The sequence below is a fragment of the Gymnoscopelus microlampas genome (assembly GCF_963454915.1).
Source record: "Gymnoscopelus microlampas genome assembly, chromosome: 10".
NCBI lineage: Eukaryota > Metazoa > Chordata > Actinopteri > Myctophiformes > Myctophidae > Gymnoscopelus > Gymnoscopelus microlampas.
Window position 1 is genome coordinate 39,853,469 of NC_139947.1, and position 22,568 is coordinate 39,876,036.

At 39.7% G+C, this 22,568-nt stretch overlaps 1 protein-coding gene across 1 annotated transcript in view; it reads left to right on the forward strand.

The window, feature by feature from the left end:
- The window catches only part of LOC311053568 (uncharacterized protein), a 17,000-nt gene extending 3,114 nt beyond the window's left edge, over positions 1-13,886 (forward strand). Inside the window, exons 3-5 of the mRNA XM_084069178.1 lie at positions 8,997-9,092; positions 10,504-10,629; positions 12,278-13,886. Of these exons, the coding sequence (XP_083925304.1) occupies positions 9,038-9,092; positions 10,504-10,629; positions 12,278-12,399 (303 nt within the window). The 5' untranslated portion in view covers positions 8,997-9,037 and the 3' untranslated portion in view covers positions 12,400-13,886. The remainder of the gene's footprint in view (positions 1-8,996; positions 9,093-10,503; positions 10,630-12,277) is intronic.
- The last annotated feature ends 8,682 nt before the right edge of the window (positions 13,887-22,568 follow it).

Here is a 22,568-nt window from a genome sequence, read left to right on the forward strand (position 1 = left end):
GCCACGATCCAGTGATATTAGTTACCACTCATTGCTCTCTGGTCTGTGATACTTATAATAACCCTTACCCCACTACAAACTCCCATAATGCTGAGTCACTCTGTCTTTTTGAATTTATTGAATAAGTGTATAGTAGTATTACTGTCTTCTTAGTCCCTAATATATTGCACATCAACACTTATGCAATCATTATATGATCACATGGATATTGCTTGGCCATTATGACTCTGAACCTTGTACTCCCTACTACTGGTTGCTTGTAATGTTGCTGATCAAGCGATTTAAAATGGGAAGAGGACAGATAACATGTGATTGGTTCCACTTCAAAATGTAATATGTCCACTGAAAAGATCTTATACGGTAGGATCTAGTGTGATATCTGTGTCATGGGGCTCGATCTGGGCTCCAAGACGCAGCTCGCCTGTACATAATTATTATGTAAGGTAATAGAACTTGTTGAACGGTGCAGTGAATCCTGTTTTCCTTTACAGTAATGTGGCAAACGGCACGATCAGGAAGCAATGCTTATCAATCACACCATGTTTTCAAATCAAAGTTATCAGACAAATGGAGAGAAGTGCAACAATAAAAGCTAACCTGAACACTGCCACTTGCAAGGTACACGTAGGCTGATGTATTATTGGTCACACACAACGTTTCGGCCACACACAACCTTCCTCAGGCATGCCTGTTGCTTTAATATTTGAGTGTTTGCTTGGAACTGTGGAGGTGTTTTGCTGCCATTCCTTGCCTCTGCTGGTACATGGCCATTCTGTGAACCATCAAAGGTCGCTGTTTTCCGTTCTGTGTTTTGGTTCCTTTGCGCCTGGATAAACAGTTTGTCTCCGCAGCCAAGCTACAGTACCAATCTATGTGAAGCAGCCGTATGCGGTGGCTGAGTTTTGTGGATGTTTAACATAGAGAGTTCCTTAATGCTACGATCCGTACATGTTATGGCCGTTGTCTCCCACTAGATCCTGTGGGAGACTAGATTTGTCTGCTTTTGTAAACTGCATGGTCACCCCCCCAGCCAAAGACTATGTGATAATGTTTACAAATGCAGAGATCTATCTAGACATCTGAAATGTGTAAGCGCAAGTGTAAAGATGGATGCAACAGGCTTTATAGCCTGTTGCACCTATGTTATATGTAGTGGAGCAGGGCCATGTAGAGAGCACTGAAGGGCACATATGCACACGCCAATTTCTTTTGCGGTCTTTTTGTGGGTGTCCCTCGTGCCATTTCACACCAGAAATATAGTATGTTGGATGTCTTATGCTAATGGAGCAAGATGTTCCACAATACCTTAGCCCATGTAGGCTATAGCCTATGTTATACATATTTCTCAGCCATCTGTGTAGATCAGCGTCAGGAAACACCTCTGGTGAGCAGAATGTCATCTCAGTCATACATTAAAAAACATCTCAAATAACAATCAATCAATCAATCACATGCAGTAACAGTCATGTATTTTTATATAAGGGTGCTTCTAGCCAAAGGTAAGAAAGGGGGATAATGGCAAGCATTCACTACTTCACTTGATTTATTTTTTAAACAAGTCCATGACGCACACAAGTTTCTGCCTTACAAGCATGTACAAGCTGAGGAAGGCACAAGGCCAAAACCTACATGTGTCTGGTGGATTGTTGTTTAAAAAATAAATCAAGTCAGAATCAAGTGAGTGCCTGCCTTGAACATGACCCTGAATCTCTTCCAGCACCAGGGCTGTTACGTAATGGGTTTTCATCAGTCTGCCGGCAGTGGGTCATGCACTTACTCCAAGCATGAGTTTACTGTTACTAACTAAAAAGTAGATGTCCAAGGTGTGTAAGGGTTTATCCCACAGAGCTGCAGTAAACATTGATGGTTGGACAGGTGGCTCTATATGCCTCAAGATTCTAATCTAGACATGTCTTAATATTCTTACCCACAGAGTTGATAAGCAACATAGCTTACAAAATAAGCTATCCATACAGGGTAGTGCTTTATGAAGAAAATCACTAATATTTGTAGAGTATGGAAAGGGGATGCCAGACGGCTGAAAATCACGGCAATGTTTGTGTTCATTTTTGTATCAGATCAGTGGGTTTGTGAATATGGAATATGTGTGGAAGGCATACATAAAGTATACAGTGCATCAATTATACTTATCTATGTACTGTACATTAGTGAAAGTAACATTGTGCAACCAACTCTGGATTTTTACAGATTGAATGCAGGTTGTTTTTTTTGGCCTTGTTCAGGGCTCTGACAGCTAAAGGGAAAAAACTCTTTCTGAGCGACACCTTGAGGACTCGTCACAAATGGTCCGTTACTGGGGTGGTGTTTGTCCTTCATAATCCTTTTTGCCCTACTCAATTCAAAACACCTGCATCGTGCAGGGACTCCAAGGAGCTCCCTGTGGTGTGCTAACCGCACCACCTTCTGCAGGACTCGCAGATCCTGAGAAGATGAAGATCTACTCCCGTACCGTACAGTACCATAGTATACCATACCATACAGTTGATGTGGCCATTTACTCTTTGTTGACTAGGTTTCATGTTTACTCTGATTCACAAATGTAAGTCACTCTGGAGGATAAGAATGTTTACTAAAGGCCTAAACTGTAACCGTGTGATTAAAAATAAAGGTCAGTCATTCTAAAATGACTGACATGACTGACCTCCTTCTGCTGACAGGGCAGATCTCCTTGGTGATCACGATGTCATTAAGGATGAATGAAACCTTGTTGTTTCAAAGGGCTCTGATCAGTCAGCCTGTTATGTAAGATAGCCTACTTCTTAACCAAGCAGTCATCGGATCAGAGGGTTAAGTCAGTAGATTCTACTGAGTAGAACACCATTTAATCAATATGTCATGGGTTTGAACTCATGATGATCTTTGATACTTGGAATTTCTTTGTGTGACACTGACTCCTATCTCCCTGCTATCTAGTACACATGTAAAACATGTCATCTTGTGAGGTTATGTTGAAAAGTGTGGCTACAGTCAATGCGGATGAGTGCAAATGTCATCATTAGACAGATGGTGAATGAAGGTTCACGGGTGTTCTATTAATCTGAAATAGCAAAGTTGTACTCATAGGGCTCAAGAACAGGAATATATTTGTTGCTTATGCTTTGCATTGGAGACCAGAATTATTTTGGCCAAACAAAACATGCTCGGTGTGTATCGTGTGTGAATTCTAAATTTGATATTGACTGTACTTCAAAAATTGTGTTATATATAATTATATGAACAAAGTTATCATTTAACTATTGTTTGTCTGTGATTATACTGATCTGTACCATGTGACTTTTACAATTCACTGTCTCTTTAAGAAGACCTAAAGAGTTTGTTGATGCATTGATTGACTGCACTCCCAGTCGATACAATCAATATAGAGTCCTACAGTATGATACTCCCGATTAAGCATGATTTGTTTGGCCAGAATAAATAGATATACCTGAGGCCCTGTCCCTTTTTAGTGTGTGTGAAATGAGAATGCTACCATACATCTTTAAATGTGTCTTTTGAAGTAGACATATCTTTATGGGGGTTTAGCACCACATAAGAGGTTTCATTATGGGAAAGCGTGTCCAACTCATTCATTGCAACAAAGACAAAACAATTTTAAGGCTAATGATGTTCAGGATTATGTTAAATTTAATTTATAGGCCATGTTGGATTAGGATTTGAAGGTTACTAAGACCCTTACAGTCTGTCTGAACATGGATGTTGCAGTGTAACGTAGTCTTGTGGAATTGATCTAGAAGTGCTAAAATGAACAGCAGGCTTATGAGGACATGTTGTATGTCATACATTTGCGCAAACTAATAAATATGACATAACGTGTGTGTGTGCGCAGCAATATCATTAGGTAATTTTATACTCCGGCTGTGAAACTGGAACGGTCTTTGCATGCACTGCATGCAAGGTAGCATAGGGTGAAGATTCCTGTTAAAATAAGGAGCACTGTGTAACAGTGTGCAGCTGCAGACTGGTGCTAACCTTTTGAATGTGATCTCATTGAGATGAAAGAGTAGTCTTATATTCTTACATTCTGGGTCAGGATCTAAATGGGGTCACTGGTGGGTCCCCATATGACAGAAATAGCGATGTTTCAATGTGCTCGAGGTCCGGCAGAGATAATTGGATCCCAGGCTGCAAAGAAAGAGCCCTTTTGAACTGCCATCAGCTGACATAAAAATCATGGAGTTACTACATTAGGGCCATTAATCACATCTAATATGAGCTTAAACCCTCATAAGCTTGATTTATATTTCAATGCATGCCGGTCCCACATGCTGAAATAGCCGATGTGATGAGCTTGTAGATCTTTTATTTTTGCTGCGTGATACCATCATACGACAAAGTACAGTGTATGCGGTATCACGCACAAAAAAATACTCTCTAGACTAACACTGGAGCCTTGCCTCACAGGCTGGATGGATGAAGGGAAGGAAGGATGGAAAGAAATAGAAAGAAACAAATATTGACACCGGAACCGGTGGAAGCGAGAGATATAGAAACATACAGAGGCAGATGTGAGTGTGAGTGTAAAGAATGTTCTATTTGAATAATTAAACTTAGGAGCTGATTGCTCAACCGGTGGCAACCTCCACAGAGTGTCCAGTAAAAACACAAAATTGTCCGTTCAATGAAGATTTATTATTCACACCCACATCCACTTTCCACCACCCTTTTCTTGTACATTGATGTGTGGTTAATTAGTTGCACGCACACTAGGTAACAAAAAATGTCCAGGGGGGAAAACAAACGAACTTCAACTAGTGAGATGCTTCTCCAACAGAGGACTAACATAGAATGATGCAACCTATTCATACAGCAGGCTCTAGTCAGGCAATCAGCACTGATCAAACAGAAGGCCTAATTGACCACACCTGGTCTGTGGGTCATGGTGACATGAGTAGGTCATAGTGACATCAGCCAATTAAGAATGCCACAACATAAAATAAGTAACAAATACAGTCTGAGGGCAATGATTACTGGCCTTTTGTACAGTGAGTCTTGTGTGTGTGTGGGTGGGTGAGAGAAGGGGAAAACAAGGAGAAATGGCTCATCCAGGTTCTGCAGTTGCCTGAAAGAGTGGGCTGCAGTGACCTTTCCCCTGCATAGCACTGAAAACCACTGGCTTATATAAGAAGTGTGTACACTGTAAAATCCTCATTGTTAATGTAACTCAGTAGAGTGTGCAAATGTAACCAAATATTTGTACAATCTCAAACGAACAAATTATCAGTGTCGGATGCGGTTACATGACGTATCATTGAACACAGTTCATCCTTTTGCTCTGGTGGAAAAGAATATGTAGATACATACTGTACTGTACAAAGAAATGGAGAAAGGAAGGTCTCAACCCAGCATTGAACTGCCACACATTGGCCTAGAAACATGTTGTTAGTGACTTACACACACTTCACTTAGCCTTTTGTGTACAGCTCAGGCCGAGTCAGCCCTGGGTTCATTTTCATGCCAAGGCATGAATGAATGGATATTTATTTGAACAGGGACAGTGTACAAAGAACATTAACCTAAATTAGCTGTGCAGTTATGTACCAGGTTTAGCAAATTGCCATTTTCCACCCAAAGTCCCATTGCTTGGGTTTTATTGGTTTTATCCTTTATAATGTAACAGTTTTGTGTTCAGGCATTTTGATTCAGTTTGGCTTTTAGTAAAATTTTGTAAACTTCTAAAACATAGAAGCAGAATGATACATAGATAGAAGCAAAGTGAATATAGTATATTGTTATTGAGAACATGTCGAAAGTCAAAATCTAAAATCAATGGCTTGCAATAGGGGGCGATCTAACACATGCTGTAAGGTTCCTAAACCATGGCTTGGGCTGGTGGTGACAAACAGGCTTGCAGCTGGCCGTTCCCAGGGAAATCCACTTTATCTGCCAGCTAGCCTACTTTACTCAGAAATCTAGGAAAACATTTGGAAATGTCCTCTTCTGACTCCATCTCACTCCCTAGCACTTCTAGTCAACTTCTCTGATGGATCAAATCTAATGATCTAAATGCCAAAAAAGTAAATTAATATACAAAGTAAAAACAGGTATGAGCTCTTGTTTGAGGGGCTGCATTTGATGGTTTTGTTTAGTTTTTTTGTTGATTAATTTAGCAAAATGAATGTCAAACCTTTATTTAACTATACAGTTGATAGATTCTCATTTATAATTATATAAATAGAGATAAAAGTGTACGCTACCAAGACATCCAAGGGACCATCTGCTGGGCAATTGGTGAAGAGGATATAGACAAACCAAAACAAAAATCCCCAGTTCACACACTGCAGGGCTCCCGTGGAGGAAAAGGGCCTGAAACCTCAATCACATTTAACGCTGCTATGGCAGCCCTGCAGTATATGAACTGGTGATTTGTAATTGTGATAGAAAGCAATCGGTACAAAAATATGAATACAATTAATGATTTGAAAATGAATGAATAAAAACAATAAAAGGCAAAAGGGGAAATTAAGGGAAATTAAAACCATTAGAAATGATGTGCTGAATAAGTAAATAATGTTATAGTAAAAAAAAGTGATCTTGGGTAATCGGAAATTAACACAAGTCAGATACTCTGTACAAATTGTGTAATTTGCTCTATCTAAAACAAAAATGACCTATCATTGCAAATATTACATAATTCCCTCTATTTTCTCTGTTTTCTATTATTTCATTTTGGGATTAAATTGTTATTTGCCACACCACATGACATAACTAGGTTATGTCTAGTGTTTTATAAATATTGAATTCGATTTCTAATCCTATATGAAAATTGGTTAATAGGGGGCGTGCCGGCCGGCCCCTAACCCTATGTCTGAACATAACCATAAACAAACCTGATACGCCCATATATAGACAGGACCACGGCCTCGTCACTCTGACTCAAACATAACCATAAACAAACACGATGCGCCCATATATAGGCATGTCACTATGACTCAGACATAACCATAAACAAACACTATATGCCCATATATAGGCATGTCACTATGACTCAGACATAACCATAAACAAACCCGATGTGTCCATATATAGGCATATATGGGGGATCCGGTTGTCCAGAGCCACAGATCCAACCGCTATGGTCATGTACATATACGTGATGTGACCGACCAACTTCAAACTCGGCACGTGCATTGACAAGGACTCGAGGCCATGCAGTGCCCACCGCCGTCCACCGAGTTGTTCGGATATGCATTTGTCCAGAACCACGATCCGACCAATATGCCCATAGATGGGCATGCCAATATACAGGGTATGGGCATATATACTAATGACATCAGGGATCTCCATGGGCACAAAAGGGACACAGGCAGAGAGGTACTCTGACAAAGCCCCCGACCCTATCACTCAGACATATTGGTCGGATCGGCGGTGCGACGTAGGTGTGAGGGCCGCGTAGCGGCGTGAACTCTAGTACATTTAAATGTACATTTAAGGCACTGCAGTGTTCTCATCCAGAGTAACTCAACAGTGAATATGCAGAATTTGAGAATGACAGAAATGGGTGGGTTTCACGTGAAAACTGCATGCCGATTCTTGGACCTCAACCTCACTATTTAATCTGTCCAGGGAAAATACATGACATGACAAACACTGTCTAGTTTCACCTACATTTCAACAGAAAAAATAATATTTTGATAGGACATGTTTTCCAAATAAAGCTGCTGTTATCTAAAGCCAACAGGACTGATGATAGTGAAGCTGTTTATAGACAGAAGGTAGGCTGGCAGGAATAAATATTTGACATAGAAGCTGTTGTAATCCAGAGAGAATGGCCCACATTATTTCACACAAACACTAGGTTATTGTGAATACAGACCAAACAGGCCATTAGAAAAGAATAGGACGTTTGTTGAAATGTGTATGGCTGTTCTCTACTCATGACCGGCAATATAGTACTGTACGTGCACACATGCCAACCAACAAGGCAACTCTGCATTATTGACCTAATGATTTGATCATTTGAAGACACTTTTTTTTGGAAGGAAACCAATTATTTTATTTATTATAGATATTGCTTGTGATTGTTTGGGGGGATAAGGATAGAGCAATATCCTTTTTGATTCTTATTCATGTACTTTCTACTTTCTATTTCCCAACTCAGTTTTTGGCAAATGTAACAATTCCCCGTGGGATGAATAAAGTTCTACCTGAATCAGAAACGGAATCCTACTTTCTTAACCCTTGTCAATCCTCGGTGGGACATGAGGCCACAATGAGCTCCTTCCATGGATTCCTAACCTTGACAATGTGTTCTGTCTCCTGTCCCCAAGAAAGGTTCATCTAGAGCAGCTCATCGGTTATCTGCTTTCTTTTACCTAGTGCGGTCCATTGCAGGATGCAGGATGTAAAAAAACAGAAAACAGGTCAATTTGGGTGCATTATACTCTCTGAGTTAAATCAACAGAATTTTACTATGAATATTGTTCATGTTCATGAATTAGGTCTTAGGTCCTATTTGTGAAGCCATGCAACTGACCTGTAGACAGAGTGGACTAGTCACCCCCTGAACAGGTTTAGTTTATTCCAGTTTATTCCAGTCTATTCCTTATATCAGTGTACCAACAACTGTTTTATCTAAAAGGCTTTTATATTTTGTCTGAAATGGTTATGTAACGTGTGTGTGTGTGTGTGTGTGTGTGTGTGTGTGTGTGTGTGTGTGTGTGTGTGTGTGTGTGTGTGTGTGTGTGTGTGTGTGTGTGTGTGTGTGTGTGTGTGTGTGTGTGTGTGTGTGTGTGTGTGTGTGTGTGTGTGTGTGCGCATGCCCAGTGAACAGACTTTTCTTTTCTTTTATAAATGGATGTATGAAAAGCTTTTGGGCGGCACATTTGATTGGATCATCTTATCTTTCTATTAACATACACACCTCTCTATCTCTCTATCCCTTTGTCTCTTTTTCTGTCTTTTTTATACTACACCCTCATATCTCTTTATCTCGCTCTATCTCCCTCTCTACACCCTATCTATCTGTCTTTTCCCAGGAAGCTGACCCTGTAGTCCAGTGACCCTGCTGACAGACACCATGACCAGCGTCAACTCTCCTGCTTGTCTGCTCGCCAGGAACCACTTCTACAGGAGTATGGGAACACGCACACACACACACAATGCTATTTTTACATTTTGACCTTTACTCTGTATTCATATATTTGTGTGTGCGTGTGTGTGTGTGTGTGTGTGTGTGTGTGTGTGTGTGTGTGTGTGTGTGTGTGTGCAATGTAGACCTATTTGATCAAGCGAGGGAAAATTCAGTGTTTCAGCTTCCCCCAGCTGATTGCTGGCCAAGTGGTCAGACTTGAGTGCAGAAGGGGAGTGTCTTGCTCAGGGACACATTGCCGGGGGCCGGGGATCGAACCTCTCTACCCATTCACCTAGTGTGTGTGTGTGTGTGTGTGTGTGTGTGTGTGTGTGTGTGTGTGTGTGTGTGTGTGTGTGTGTGTGTGTGTGTGTGTGTGTGTGTGTGTGTGTGTGTGTGTGTGTGTGTGTGTGTGTGTGTGTGTGTGTGTGTGTGCGCGCGCACACGTGCGTGTGTGTGAGAGAATCTTTGACAATTGAGCCATGCTCCGCCTCCGATGGACTCGCACAGTAGAATCTGGAGTGTTCATTTTACCTCTGAGAGTGTGCATATGTAACCATGGTTTCCCTTTGGTTCCATTTGTACACTCTCTGAGTTACAAATGGCTAAATGAACACTAAGGATTGTACCACTCTCTCTCACTTCATAACATCCTGTTTGCTTAATTAAAATATAAAAACAATGCACAATCATATTGCTTGATTGTGCATTGTGTTGCTTATATCATTTAGAAAACATTTAATCGATTATCAAATATTATATTTTACATTAAACTGGACTGTTAGTATGTGATTATTATGTAATTATTAGCCTACTTACCAGGAAGGGGGGAAAAAGCCTGTTACGATTATAAGTAGGATTGTATATGGATGTCAATTCCTGTCACATCAGGCCCCTCTCACAGCACTGAATGACAGGGCTGTCATGTTACCATGGTAACATGGTATCATTATATCACAATAGTTTGACCTTTTTACATGGTTGATGAAAACTGTATTTTCACAGCATTCACCTGAGCATGTGAGAAAAAGATTTCCAACAGAAAAATATAGCCTTTAATCTGCTTATGTTTCAATCTTACACAGCACCATAATCACTAGGAATGTGCTTACCACGTCCTGCATTTTACTGTGTGTGTGTGTGTGTGTGTGTGTGTGTGTGTGTGTGTGTGTGTGTGTGTGTGTGTGTGTGTGTGTGTGTGTGTGTGTGTGTGTGTGTGTGTGTGTGCGTGCGTGCGTGCGTGCGTGCGTAGGGGGGCTGTTCACCTTTTTTGCTCTAATGTTGTGATATACAGTAACATAACTATAAAAGTCCAACTCTCTCTCTCTCTCTCTCTCTCTCTCTCTCTCTCTCCCCCCCTCCCTCCCTCCCTCCCTCCCTCCCTCCCTCCCTCCCTCTATCAATCACTCACTCAGACTTGTCTCCCAGTCCAGAGCCAGTGAAACCAGTATTCACCAGTCAGACAGACAGTCAAACAGACAGATCTCCCAGTCTCAAACAGAGACAAGTTACGGTCTGGCTCACCTTCTCCACGCCACCTGGTAAGAATACACATACAGAACAAATGTGCAGTCTGTTAATCGCATGAACCAGTCATCCCAGGTCCCATGTCATAATAGGTGATTAATAGGCGATTCATGTTTGCTCAGTGGTGGAAAACATTACGTATGTAAAAGTATCAATACTGCAATGTAGAAATATTATTTGTTTTACTCAAGTAAAAGTCCGGAATTCAAAATTTACTTGAGTAAAAGTCCCCATTGGTATCAAAATGTACTTAAAGTACAAACAGTAGAAAATACTCATTATGCAGAATGTCCCAATTCAGCACTCTCTAACACGTTGGCCCTAATTCTCCCGTAGTTGTTCAAGTGGGTTGAGCTCTGGTAACTGCGAAGGCCATAGCATGTGAGTCACATAATTTTCGTACTCAAATCATTCAGTGACCTCTCCTATCCTGTGGATGAGGGCATTGTCATCCTGGGAGTGGCCACGTACTCCATCAGGATTGAAATCTTTCATAATAGTCTAAAGGTCATCACATGAACTAGTATTGATTTGCAGTGACCCTACTCTCTAAGCAGATAAGTAGATTCAAAACATGCCTTGAAAATACCCCCGCCCCCCAGCATAACAGAGCCTCCAGACCTCCTCACCGTATAGGGTCAAGCATTCAGGTCTGTACTGTTATTTTGGTGTCTGCCACACAAAACACATGAACTCACCCACTTGTGAAGAATATGGTGATATCATATCACCTTTGTCCACATCTCTGTAGAGCAGCGGCTATGGTTTATGCACCACTGAACTCTCAAATGTGCATTCACTATTGGCATATATGTTTATGCCATAATAGAAGGGGTGGCTCTATATAGGGGTCAATGGACAGTATCATGGTCACTATCATCATGTCAGTATATGTCAGTTTCAGTATCATGGTCAGTATCATGTCAGAATCATGATCAGTATGTATCATGTCAGTATCATGTCAGAATCATGATCAGGATGTATCATGTCAGTATCATGTCAGAATCATGATCAGTATGTATCATGTCAGTATCATGTCAACATCATGGTCAGTATGTATAATGTAGTATCATAGTCAGTATCATGGTCAGTATCATGGTCAGTATGTATCATGTCAGTATCATAGTCAGTGTCATGGTCAGTATCATGGTCATATCATGTCAGTATCATGTCAGCATCATGGCCAGTATGTATCATGTCAGTACCACGTCAGTATGTATCATGTCAGTATCATGGTCATATCATGTCAGTATCATGTCAGCATCATGGTCAGTATGTATCATGTCAGTACTACGTCAGTATGTATCATGTCAGTATCATGGTCATATCATGTCAGTATCATGTCAGCATCATGGTCAGTATGTATCATGTCAGTATCATGGTCAGTATCATGTCAGTATCATGTCAGCATCATGGTCAGTATGTATCATGTCAGTACCACGTCAGTATGTATCATGTCAGTATCATGGTCAGTATCATGTCAGCATCATGGTCAGTATGTATCATGTCAGTATCATGGTCAGTATCATGTCAGTATCATGGTCAGTAAACACAACATTTCAACAATAAGCAAACAAAACAAAAAATAACCTTAAATGGATCTTAAACCTCTGTTCTTCTCTCTTCCCGCTTTTCTCTGTCTTCTGCCATGTCCTTTACCAGGGTTCCCAGGTGGAGTCGGAACCAAAGGATTATGGGTCAGTGTGTTCCTTGGGTCCACCTCCTCCTCTCGCTGCCCCTCCCACACCAAACCCCCCAGCCCCGGCAACCAAGGCGTCAAGTAGAAGAAATTAAAGCACTTCAGTGTTTGGTTCACGGACAGATGGGAAGTTCATGATGTCATTATGAACTGTTAACTTCCTTTCATTTGGCGTTCTTGGTTGCTCAGGATTGGACACCTTGGGTTGTACTGTGTCGACTAAAGACAAACTGTCAGAAAAGAAAGAGACTGACTGGTAGTTGTTTGGTACCATACTTATTTCACATTTCAAAATAATCTCTTGTGTTTAAGATTTTTGGGTTGTCAGACTTCTCATCATGGAGATCACTTCTCAACTCATCAAAGATTCATCTGCGGGACCTTATTGTTTGTACTTGTTTATGGCTATTTCAGTGATTACAATTTGTTGAAATCATCAGGTAAATAGCTGACTCCTAAAATTACAGAAAAACTAAATTCTTGTTTGCCTGCTCTTTTGTGCCATAGTTGGCAGGTATACGGTACGTGGACCAGACAGACCTGTTGAAACAGAGTGTTGAAACAGAGTCACTTGTTCTCGTGGGACCTGGATATTAGAATTTTAAGGGGTTGATATTGAGCAACTGGAACTATTGGTTGCTCCATCACTTCCTAATGAGAGTGCTGTAACTCTCTCTCAATGGCTCTGACGGGGACTAGAGGAGCCTGCCTCTTCCTGACAGCTTTACTCAAAGCCCTTGGGTGTGGCTTGTCCTCGCCTGACCTCTACAAGAGACGGCTTATCTGCAACACATAGACTCACACAAGCGAATTCTTTTGCGTTGTTGTGTTTTTTTTTAGTTTTTTTTAATTGATGTGGCAAATTGTAATACATGGAGTCTAGATATAAATAGATAATTTCATGGTGTTTAGTTTTTTCTTTCTTGGTTTGTCAGAACTCTGCATTCCGCTATTCTTTCTTGAACTCGACGTTGTGAGCTTGTAGATCTGCTATTTTCACTCCTTAAAGTTTGTTTTTTTCATGGAATTTATTGGATTTGTTTGGGAAAATCTATGAAATTCTCTTGAGAAATTAAATTTATGAAAATGTTTTTTTTTTTTTTTACTATTTGAAAATCTTTTGAAATAATCCTAACCCATAAAACCCCACAAACATGGATCCCGACCCACTGTTTGGGAAACAGTGCCATAGATGACAGGGAGGTACCATAAATGACAGGGAAGCACCATAGGAAGTATGATATTACCATACTATAGTAACATCAAACTACAGTATGATATTACTATAGTATAGTAGCATCATACTATAGTAACATAGTATTATGCTATTAATAACATCAACCTATAGTATGATGTTACAGTACTATTATAGTATAGTAACATCATACTATAGCATTATGTTACATTAGTATAGTAACATCATACTATGTTACTATAGTATGATGTTACTACTGTAACAGCATGTTCAGTTTATATGAAACACATAGACACACACAAGCAAATGATGCTGCTGGGTTTTTTTTTTGCTGTTTTTTTTTTACCATTATTGTACCACGAAGTCCTGGACGTTATTGATGTGGCATATTGTAATATGTGGAGTCTGGATATAAATAGATTATTTAATGAGATATTTTCAGTGTGTTTATCTTTCCTTTCTTGGTTTGTCAGAACTCTGCATTCCTCTTTTTTTTTTCTTGAACTTGACTGAAGAATTGTCAAAGTGTTCCTTTGTCTTTCTCTCTCTCTTCCATTGACCGCCATTATAAATGTCTGAACTTTTAAAGGAGTATATTTCTAAAACTATGAAACATTTCAAAGATTCATTTTCAGGCAAACATGTCCACAGTAAGATGAACATTTGAAAGTATGAATGGGGTTACCAGGTGTAAGTATGTAGGATTAGTAGCCTCCCAAAGTCTGTACTACTTTCCCTGTAAATGTCCATTGCCGCATTGACAATGCATTGGGCGCTTAAAGTTAAATATTTCCAAAACTACAAATGATTTCAAAGAAAAAAATCTCAAGCATGCATGTCCACAGTAAGGTGGAATTTTAGAATTGTGAATGGAGTTTCTAGGTGAAAGTTTTTTGTTTTTTTTTAGGTGCCAAAATGCTCCATCGACCGCCATTATAAATGTCTGAACTTAAAGGAGTACAATTCTAAAACTATGCAACATTTCAAAGATTCCTTTTCAGGCAAACATGTCCACAGTAAGATGAACATTTTAAAGTATGAATGACGTTACTAGGCGTAAGTATGTAGTTGTAAGCCTGCCTTTAAATGTCCATTGCCGCATCGACAATGCATGGGGCGCTTAAAGTTAAATATCTCCAAAACTACAAATGATTAAAAAAAAAAAAAATCTCAAGCATGCATGTCCACAGTAAGGTGGAATTTTTGAACTGTGAATGGAGTTTCTAGGTGAACGTGTTTTTTTTAGGTCCCAAAATCTTCCATCGACCTCCATTATAAATCTCTGAACTTTTAAAGGAGTACTATTCTAAAACAATGAAACATTTCAAAGATCCCTTTTCAGGCAAAAATGTCCATATTAGGATGAACATTTTAAAGTTTGAATGGGGTTTCTATTCTATATATTACATTTTGAATGTAATATATAGAGACATCAAATTTCTCTTTTTGGCCTTGAGTCTTGGGACTCAAGGCCCAAAAGAGAAATTTGATGTCTCCGCGGGAGTAATTGGTTCGACTCAAGACTCTTTTGGGTCTTGAGTCTTGGGAAAGAAAAAAAAAGGTGCACGAGTTGGATTTGAATCAGGAACCTTCTGGTTGCAAGTCCTGTTTCTAAACCACTGCACCACAGAGGTCCTTAGTTATTCTGTTGACTTGAGTGAAATTTTCTCAAAGATTATATAAAGGTAAAAGCCCCAGGTAAAAGTCAGAAAGATGTCCTTGCGGGATTTGAACTCAGGACCTTCAGTATGCAAGGCCTGAATCTTAACCACTACTCCACCATGGTACATACTTTCTATGGTCTCTTACACGCTCTTCAGTGAAAGGTGAAGATGCAAGAGTCAAGTATTGGTTGGAAATCTGTCCTGGTTGGATTTGAACCAGTAACCTTCTGGTTGCAAGTCCTGTATCTAAACCACTGCACCACAGAGGTTCTGACTTACTCTGTTAACTTAGCCTGGCAAAGTTTGTACCCTTTTCCCTTTAAATATCCATTGCCATTGACAATGTATTGGGCGCTTAAAGTTAAATATTTCAAAAACTACAAATTTCAAAGTAAAACATCTCAAGGATGCATGTCCACAGTAAGGTGGAATTTTTGAACTGTGAATGGAGTTTCTAGGTGAAAGTGTTTTTTGAGGTCCCAAAACCTTCCATCCGCCTCCATTATAAATCTCTGAACTTTTAAAGGAGTACAATTCTAAGACTATGCAACATTTCAAAGATTCCTTTCCAGGCAAACATGTCCACAGTAAGATGAACATTTTAAAGTATGAATGAGGTTACTAGGCGTAAGTATGTAGTTATAAGCCTGCCTTTAAATGTTCAGTTTTTGGGGGGACGATTTTGGCCTCCACACTTAGTGATTTTTTCGGATTTAACTTTCGTTTCGGTAGTGACACAATGGTGTCACTACCGAAACGAAAAAAAAATTACTAAGTCCAGAGCTCGATGAATGTTAGGGACCAAAAAAGTCACTACAAAGTACTACCAATCAACTCTAAATTGCCTGAAACGTACTCCTAACAGGTTTTTGGTGGGACGATTTTTTATTTTGGCCTCCACACTTAGTGATTTTTTTCGGATTTAACTTTCGTTTCGGTAGTGACAAACTTTCGTTTCGGTAGTGACGCAATGGTGAAAAAAAAAAAGTCACTACAAATTACTACCAATCAACTCTAAATTGCCTGAAACGTACTCCTAACAGGTTTTCGGGGAGACGATTTTGGCCTCCACACTTAGTGATTTTTTCGGATTTAACTTTCGTTTCGGTAGTGACCAACTTTCAATTCGGTAGTGACCCAATGGTGAAAAAAATAATTTACTAAGTCCAGAGCTCGATGAATGTTAGGGACCAAAAAAAGTGTCACTACAAAGTACTACCAATCAACTCTAAATTGCCTGAAACGTACTCCTAACAGGTTTTCGGGGGGACGATTTTGGCCTCCACACTTAGTGATTTTTTCGGATTTAACTTTCATTTCGGTTTCGTTTCGGTAGTGACCCAATGGTGAAAAAATAAATTCACTAAGTCCAGAGCTCGATGAATGTTAGGGACCAAAAAAAGTGTCACTACAAAGTACTACCAATCAACTCTAAATTGCCTGAAACGTACTCCTAACAGGTTTTCGGGGGGACGATTTTGGCCTCCACACTTAGTGATTTTTTCGGATTTAACTTTCGTTTCGGTAGTGACCAACTTTCGTTTCGGTAGTGACCCAATGGTGAAAAAAATAATTTACTAAGTCCAGAGCTCGATGAATGTTAGGGACCAAAAAAAGTGTCACTACAAAGTACTACCAATCAACTCTAAATTGCCTGAAACGTACTCCTAACAGGTTTTCGGGGGGACGATTTTGGCCTCCACACTTAGTGATTTTTTCGGATTTAACTTTCGTTTCGGTAGTGACAAACTTTCGTTTCGGTAGTGACGCAATGGTGGAAAAAAAAAAGTCGGTAGCACTTTACAATAATGACCCGTTATAAAGCATTTATAAACGTTTATAAGTAGTTTGTAGACTATTAACAAATCATTAACAACCTGTTTGTTGACATTTGTAAATGATTACTAAAACCTTTATAACTACAGTTACAAATCATTTGTAAAGTATTACTAAGTAGTGAAGTATTCATGAATAAGCCATTTATATACATCTGTAAAAGATTATTAAATCATTTGTAACGACCCATTCTAAAGCATTTATAAACATTTATAAGCAGTTTGTAGACTATTAACAAATCATTAACAACCTGTTTATTGACATTCGTAAATGATTACTAAAACCTTTATAACTACGGTTACAAATCATCTATAAAGGTATTAGTAACTATTCATGAATAAGCCATGTATAATACATCTGTAAATGATTATTAAATCATTTGTAACTGATGTTACATAATATATACAAGCTATTGGTAGCTTGTTCATGTTTAACATATGCTTTGTTAAACATTCCTAAAGTATCTATAAATCCTTAGTACATGTTATTATGTGCCCTATAGTAAAGTGAAGACAGTTCTTCATTTACAACTGTCTGTTAATGTGTTTGTTCATGTTTAACATGCTTTGTAAAACATTCCTAAAATATCTATAAATCCTTTGTACATGTTATTATTTGCCCTACAGTAAAGTGAAGACAGTTCATCATTTACAACTGTCTGTTAATGTGACTTTCTCCTTACCTGTTGCAAACTACCTGGCTTTCATGAATGCAGACACCAAACAATTACTAGAATTATCATTCATGTTAAGCAAATGATGCGTAAGACATTCGTAAAGAGTATGTAAACCATTTGCAGACGTTATCATGAGCCTGAGCCTAGTTGCTTCTTTTGGGCTTGTTTTCATAGACCTGTCCGCTTGTTTCTTTTGCAAAATCTGGCAACACACTGATTACCTGCATTACACCTGCAGTAGCCTACTAGGGAGGAAGTGAACAGTGATGCAGTTGCAGACTGAACAGAAATATGTCTAATTCATGTTTTATGTGTTTTAACTGTCTTGTTGCAGGTGATCGAGGTAACATAAAATGGCTAATCTTACACACATGAAGTAGCATTATGACAAGGGGGTATTTTGATGGTGGCTGTTTGTATCCACAATGTTTGTTTTGATGTGTAGGCTAGTAATGTCCTCCATGCTTAGCAGTTTAGCTTAGCAGCTAAAGCTAACTTGCACTGGGAGGTGGTGACTGCAGAGGCTCCAAGCTGCTACTCTGTGATTCTGTTGTGATTAATTTCTTTGTTTAAATGTCAGTGTGTGTGCTGTGGCCAAGAGTTGCTACATTTTATATCTTAATAAATTGTTGTATACTTGTATACTATATAACGTTACTTTTGCCACTTTTTGATGTCACATGTTTTACTAATCACTGTTAAACATGAAATAATAATGCATAGTCTTCACTTTACAACAAGGCCCATGATAACGTTAGCAAATGGTCAACACACTCTTTACGAATGTCTTACGAATCATATATTAAACATGAAAGATAATTCTAGTAATTGTTTGGCATCTGCATTCATGAAAGCCAGGTAGTTTGCAACAGGTAAGGAGAAAGTCACATTAACAGACAGTTGTAAATGATGAACTGTCTGCACTTTACTATAGGGCACATAATAACATGTACAAAGGATTTATAGATATTTTACTCTACTCAGAGTCATAAGTTTACAAAATGTACTAAAGTACAGTGAACGTCTGTGCGGTTTGTCTTCATCACTGAAAATAACATACATGTAAACTGATATAAAACTGCTGTCATGTGCAGTTGGGGTGAAGAAACACAACCATTTCACTCCTAATAATACCTATTTGATTTGACATCCTGACTTGCTGCTGTAGCTGAGGCTTGAACCTGCTACCTGCGGCTCACTAGTCAGTGACTCTATCCATTCACCTACAGCTGTTTCCTCGGAATCTGTGGTTCTGAAATGTTTTCTTGTCAACCCCCCAAATTGACATGTATTTGGGCAGTGGACCCCAATGTGAAAAGATGTAGTGTCAGGGCCCCCCATGAAAAAGATTTATATTTATGCTGTAACACATTTTTTAAAAGTTATTTGTCTTGTTTGTTGTTCAAGTCAAAGCACCAGGAAGGCTGTACTTGTCAGCCATCTGTTAGCTCAATGGGTTGAGACGCAGTATTCATGATCCAGAGGCCATGAGTTCAAATCCCATTGATGTCTTTCCTATGATTCTTTCCTTTGCAGACTGGCTTCCAGAAGATCAACTGAAAACTACCAGGAAGGCTATATTTGTCATCCAACTGTTAGCTCAATGGGTTGAGACGCAGTATACATGATCCAGAGGCCATGAGTTCAAATCCCATTGATGTCTTTCCTATGATTCTTTCCTTTGCAGACTGGCTTCCAGAAGATCAACTGAAAACTACCAGGAAGGCTGTACTTGTCAGCCATCTGTTAGCTCAATGGGTTGAGACGCAGTATTCATGATCCAGAGGCCATGAGTTCAAATCCCATTGATGTCTTTCCTATGATTCTTTCCTTGAGTGGGTTCGATTCCCACTCCGAGGCATGTGTCCCCGGTAACTTGGGGCAACGGATAAATTAACTGATATCCTTCATGATGCTTCCCTTTGCAGAATAACTTCTAGAAAAACAAGTTAAAACCACCAGGAAACCTGTAACTCTCAGCCAACAGCATAGCTCAACTGGTAGAGCGTCTGTCCAATAACATGACTTGACTTGACTTGACTGGGTTCGATTCCCACTCGAGTCAAGTGTCCCCGGTAACTTGGGGCAAGATACCGTCTGTCCAATAACATGACTTGACTTGACTTGAGTGGGTTCGATTCCCACTCGAGTCAAGTGTCCCCGGTATCTTGCCCCAAGTTATGACTTGACTTGACTGGGTTCGATTCCCACTCGAGTCAAGTGTCCCCGGTAACTTGGGGCAAGATACCGTCTGTCCAATAACATGACTTGACTTGACTTGAGTGGGTTCGATTCCCACTCGAGTCAAGTGTCCCCGGTATCTTGCCCCAAGTTACCGGGGACACTTGACTCGAGTGGGAATCGAACCCAGTCAAGTCAAGTCAAGTCATGTTATTGGACAGACGCTCTACCAGTTGAGCTATGCTGTAGGCTGAGAGTTACAGGTTTCCTGGTGGTTTTAACTTGTTTTTCTAGAAGTTAGTCTGCAAAGGGAAGCATCACTAAGGATATCAGTCAATTTATCCTTTGCCCCAAGTTACCGGGGACACTTGACTCGAGTGGGAATCGAACCCACTCAAGTCAAGTCATGTTATTGGACAGACGCTCTACCAGTTGAGCTATGCTGTTGGCTGAGAGTTACAGGTTTCCTGGTGGTTTTAACTTGTTTTTCTAGAAGTTATTCTGCAAAGGGAAGCATCACGAAGGATATCAGTTAATTTATCCGTTGCCCCAAGTTACCGGGGACACATGACTCGGAGTGGGAATCGAACCCACTCAAGGAAAGAATCATAGGAAAGACATCAATGGGATTTGAACTCATGGCCTCTGGATCATGAATACTGCGTCTCAACCCATTGAGCTAACAGATGGCTGACAAGTACAGCCTTCCTGGTAGTTTTCAGTTGATCTTCTGGAAGCCAGTCTGCAAAGGAAAGAATCATAGGAAAGACATCAATGGGATTTGAACTCATGGCCTCTGGATCATGTATACTGCGTCTCAACCCATTGAGCTAACAGTTGGATGACAAATATAGCCTTCCTGGTAGTTTTCAGTTGATCTTCTGGAAGCCAGTCTGCAAAGGAAAGAATCATAGGAAAGACATCAATGGGATTTGAACTCATGGCCTCTGGATCATGAATACTGCGTCTCAACCCATTGAGCTAACAGATGGCTGACAAGTACAGCCTTCCTGGTACTTTGACTTGAACAACAAACAAGACAAATAACTTTTAAAAAATGTGTTACAGCATAAATATAAATCTTTTTCATGGGGGGCCCTGACACTACATCTTTTCACATTGGGGTCCACTGCCCAAATACATGTCAATTTGGGGGGTTGACAAGAAAACGTTTCAGAACCACAGATTCCGAGGAAACAGCTGTAGGTGAATGGATAGAGTCACTGACTAGTGAGCCGCAGGTAGCAGGTTCAAGCCTCAGCTACAGCAGCAAGTCAGGATGTCAAATCAAATAGGTATTATTAGGAGTGAAATGGTTGTGTTTCTTCACCCCAACTGCACATGACAGCAGTTTTATATCAGTTTACATGTATGTTATTTTCAGTGATGAAGACAAACCGCACAGACGTTCACTGTACTTTAGTACATTTTGTAAACTTATGACTCTGAGTAGAGTAAAATATCTATAAATCCTTAGTACATGTTATTATGTGCCCTATAGTAAAGTGAAGACAGTTCATCATTTACAACTGTCTGTTAATGTGACTTTCTCCTTACCTGTTGCAAACTACCTGGCTTTCATGAATGCAGATGCCAAACAATTACTAGAATTATCTTTCATGTTTAATATATGATTCGTAAGACATTCGTAAAGAGTGTGTTGACCATTTGCTAACGTTATCATGGGCCTTGTTGTAAAGTGAAGACTATGCATTATTATTTCATGTTTAACAGTGATTAGTAAAACATGTGACATCAAAAAGTGGCAAAAGTAACGTTATATAGTATACAAGTATACAACAATGTATTAAGATATAAAATGTAGCAACTCTTGGCCACAGCACACACACTGACATTTAAACAAAGAAATTAATCACAACAGAATCACAGAGTAGCAGCTTGGAGCCTCTGCAGTCACCACCTCCCAGTGCAAGTTAGCTTTAGCTGCTAAGCTAAACTGCTAAGCATGGAGGACATTACTAGCCTACACATCAAAACAAACATTGTGGATACAAACAGCCACCATCAAAATACCCCCTAGTCATAATGCTACTTCATGTGTGTAAGATTAGCCATTTTATGTTACCTCGATCACCTGCAACAAGACAGTTAAAACACATAAAACATGAATTAGACATATTTCTGTCCAGTCTGCAACTGCATCACTGTTCACTTCCTCCCTAGTAGGCCACTGCAGGTGTAATGCAGGTAATCAGTGTGTTGCCAGATTTTGCAAAAGAAACAAGCGGACAGGTCTATGAAAACAAGCCCAAAAGAAGCAACTAGGCTCAGGCTCATGATAACGTCTGCAAATGGTTTACATACTCTTTACGAATGTCTTCATTTGCTTAACATGAATGATAATTCTAGTAATTGTTTGGTGTCTGCATTCATGAAAGCCAGGTAGTTTCCAACAGGTAAGGAGAAAGTCCACATTAGACAGTCATAAATGATGAACTGTCTTCACTTTACTGTAGGGCACATAATAACATGTACAAAGGATTTATAGATATTTTAGGAATGTTTTACAAAGCATGTTAAACATGAACAAACACATTAACAGACAGTTGTAAATGATGAACTGTCTTCACTTTACTATAGACCCCTTAACAGACGACGTCATACTGGCTGCGTGCAGCCAGTATGCGCGCAACGAAACCCATTATATCAGGTCTCGTTAGGACGCGTCTCACTAGCCAACA